The sequence below is a fragment of the Pteropus alecto genome, unplaced genomic scaffold (genome assembly GCF_000325575.1).
Source record: "Pteropus alecto unplaced genomic scaffold, ASM32557v1 scaffold39, whole genome shotgun sequence".
Taxonomy (NCBI): Eukaryota; Metazoa; Chordata; class Mammalia; order Chiroptera; family Pteropodidae; genus Pteropus; species Pteropus alecto.
The window spans coordinates 3,267,359-3,270,615 of NW_006443568.1; the positions used below are offsets into that span (position 1 = coordinate 3,267,359).

Consider the following 3,257-nt stretch of genomic DNA (forward strand, 5'->3'; position numbering starts at 1 on the left):
CGGCGCGCCCCGCCCCCGCCGGCCCGCGCAGGTGCCCCGCAGACCCGCCTGCCTTCGAGTGAGATGGCGGTGGAGCTGGAGGGAGACCACCTGAACCTGGACCTGGACCTCGACGTCGGCGCCTTCCTGAGAAGTTCCTCTGAGTTCCGTAGATCCTTCATAGACGGAAGTGGCGCGGCACGTCCCCTTCCAACTGAGCATGGGTGGCCTAGAAGCTCCAGGACCCTGGGGGAGGAAGATGGAGTGGAAGAGAGACTTTTAGCTCCTTCCCCGCCCCCTTCCCTTCCTTCCTTTGCTTGAGTTTTTGGATGCTTTGCGAGGCAGGGGTTTATCAGTCCCAGCTTGGCAGGGTAGGAAATCCCCTCTGAAGGCGAAGTGTATCTTCTAAATCTAGTCAGGAAGCAGGACCCAAACGAGACACTCTCCTTAGAATCCAGAGAGCCCTTTCCTGGAGGACAGAGCCTGAGAGGGAGGCCTCGAAGTCGTCCTTAGGCCTTCTGTCTAGTTCCAGATTCTCAGGAAAGCTTTCATGTTCTTATGCCCACCATTCCCTCAAGCTGCTCAAATAAGCCAGACTTGGCGACCCCTCATAGCCTACCTCTCCCAGGCCAGGATTCTCCCCTTCCTTCCTGTCTTAGGGTGGTGGGTTATAGGAAGTTCATCCCCAGAGCCAGACAGCTTAGAACTTCTTCCTTGAGCACCGAGTAGGGGAGGTAGTGGTGGGGGAGCTGGAAAAGGTAGCTAACTTGAAGGTTGGGGTCAAGTTGTGTGGCCCAGGACAGAGCCTGACTCAGCAAGATGAGTCACTTTGAATCTCTCAGTTCCACTTGTGTCTACTGAGGTGGGATCCAGGACTCAGCATATGATGTTCAGAGTAGAATCTGTTTAATAAGCAACAATCTGCCTTCCATCCTCCCTAACACCAAATATTCCCTACATAGTCCCGGAGGAGAAACCAGTCCAGGCAGAAAGAGAAGCTGTGGAGTTCCCAAGGCCTTGGCAGTAGATGAGACAGCCCCAGCCTTGCTTCCTGTTCCTGGAATTTGGGGCTGGGTTGTAATCTAGTAAGAGTCCAGTGAGAAAATCAGTCCATCTCTGCATCATCGCCCAGCCCTTTTCCTTGGAGCATAAAGCCTGTTCCCTGATTTTGAAGTTCAGCTCCCTAGGGAAGCTCACTCTTTTTCCAGGCTGACCTCAGTCCTGACCTAGAGTTAAGGGTGCAGGCACCAAATGCCCTTGTGGAGCACCTGGGCCATGGGTCCTTGGTGAGTGGCTGACAGGCATTCCCTGCCTCCTCTAGAAAGCTCTGTTCGTCCAGTTCGCTGAGGTGTTCCCGTTGAAGGTGTTCGGCTACCAGCCAGATCCCATGACCTATCAAGTGGCTGTGGGCTGGCTGGAACTGCTGGCGGGGTTGCTGCTGGTCCTGGGCCCACGGATACTGCAAGAGATCAGTAACTTTCTTTTGATTGTGCTCATGATGGGTAAGGGAGGGTCCACCTGGGCAGGGGAAAGGGGGACTTCTGAGGGAAGATGATGAAAAGACCTGGCTGTTCCTCTCTTCTGCTTTACTGTTGCCACCCCTCTTTTTTCTTTGGAACCAGGGGTACTTCTGCTTTACTGCAGTTTCCATCATCTTCAGACTAGGACAGCTGCCTTTCAAACTTAACATACTGGAACACTATTTTATGTCAGATATACCTTCTACCTCGTCATTTCAATTGACTGCATGGTATTCCATTATGAGGATGTATTGTAACCTAAAAACCCCTACTGTTCTCCGCCTGTCCCACCCTGAGATGAGAGGATAGCAGCTGACACTTGACCTATATGTCTGTCTATCTGGCCATTAGGAACAGGGAAACTGAGGCTCCTGAATGGAAAGGCAGAGAATTTCCCAAGCTGCCCTGGAAGGCCCTGCCCCCCATATCAGCTCTTCCTACAGGAAATGCTGATATACAAAGACAGCTGCTGCTTCAAAGGCCAGGCATCTTCAGGCTCTTCTCTATCTCCCAGCTTTGTGTCACCATTGCTGTCACCACTACCAGCCCTCCCCCAGGCTTTCTTTCCATCTCTGGAGTTTTCCTCATTTTCAGATCTTTCTTCACTTCCACCACCAACCCCTGGGCCTCCATCCTCCCAGCAGGATTAAGAAAGGAGTAGGATCAGGGAGAATTTGTCCCAAAATGCCTATCTACCCTCATTTCTGCCCTATTTGGCTGGATTGTTCCTGTTTCTTTCTTGCCATCTGAGAGGGGTTACATAAGTTCAAAAAGCTTCTGATTTCTGGTCTTTCTATCTCTGGGAGGCCTGAGAGACCAGTGCAGCTAGTTTAGTGTGTGTGTGTGTGTGTGTGTGTGTGTGTGCGTGTGCGTGTGTGTGTGTGTACGCGCGTGCGCGTGTGTTTGTGCGCGCGCACACTTTATGGGAGGGCTTGAGCTGGGTCGGGTCAGTGTAGGCTGGAGAGCCTTGAGCTCCTGGATTTTCTGGGTGTACGCAGGGAGCCTCAGAGACCTCACTCTTCATTCCAGGGGCTATCTTCTCTTTGGTGTGTCTGAAAGAGTCACTGAACACTTGCATCCCAGCTATCGTCTGCCTGGCACTCCTGCTTCTGCTGGATATCTGCCAGTTCTTAGTCCCAACTAAGAAGAAGGTGGTCAGACCTACTAGGAAGAAGACTCCAAGTACATTCAAGGAATCCTGAGAGTAGCGTATCTCTTGCCTCTCTGCCATGTCACTGTCACAGCAAGAACATTGTGGAACACACAGAATATACCACCTTGTTACCAATACAATATGTCCAGGCTAAAAATATGATGAAGTAGACATCTTGTCTACCTGGCCCTGCTCTCTCTCTTGGACATTTACTGTTATTTTTGGACATTTACTAGCATTCCTCTTGTTGTGTGAAAATAAAAAATAAGCAGAAAAGAAACTTAAATCTCCCCAAATTTTAATGCCTGCAAATAACTACTTCCAATTTCTTCGTATAACTATACCTCTCAACTTTTTTTATGCCTTTATACAGATTTTTTAATGGGAATGAGACCATATATACTACTTTATTACCTGCTTTTTAAAGCTAATATACTGTAATAGCATTCCATGTCTATTTTACCTTGTTGATGTTAATGGCTGTGTAGTATTCCATTGCAAGGATGTACTATAATATAGTTACTCAAGTCCCCACTGAGCAACATTTGGATTGTTCCCAGTTTCTTACAAACCTCACAGTAAATCACCTTTGTATGCTTATTTTC

At 49.3% G+C, this 3,257-nt stretch overlaps 1 protein-coding gene across 1 annotated transcript in view; it reads left to right on the top strand.

The window, feature by feature from the left end:
- TMEM35B (transmembrane protein 35B) overlaps positions 1-2,886 on the top strand; it is a 3,138-nt gene extending 252 nt beyond the window's left edge. The window contains exons 2-3 of the mRNA XM_006924255.2: positions 1,301-1,481; positions 2,529-2,886. Coding sequence (XP_006924317.1) covers positions 1,301-1,481; positions 2,529-2,701 — 354 coding nt within the window. The 3' untranslated portion in view covers positions 2,702-2,886. The remainder of the gene's footprint in view (positions 1-1,300; positions 1,482-2,528) is intronic.
- Positions 2,887-3,257: the final 371 nt, after the last annotated feature.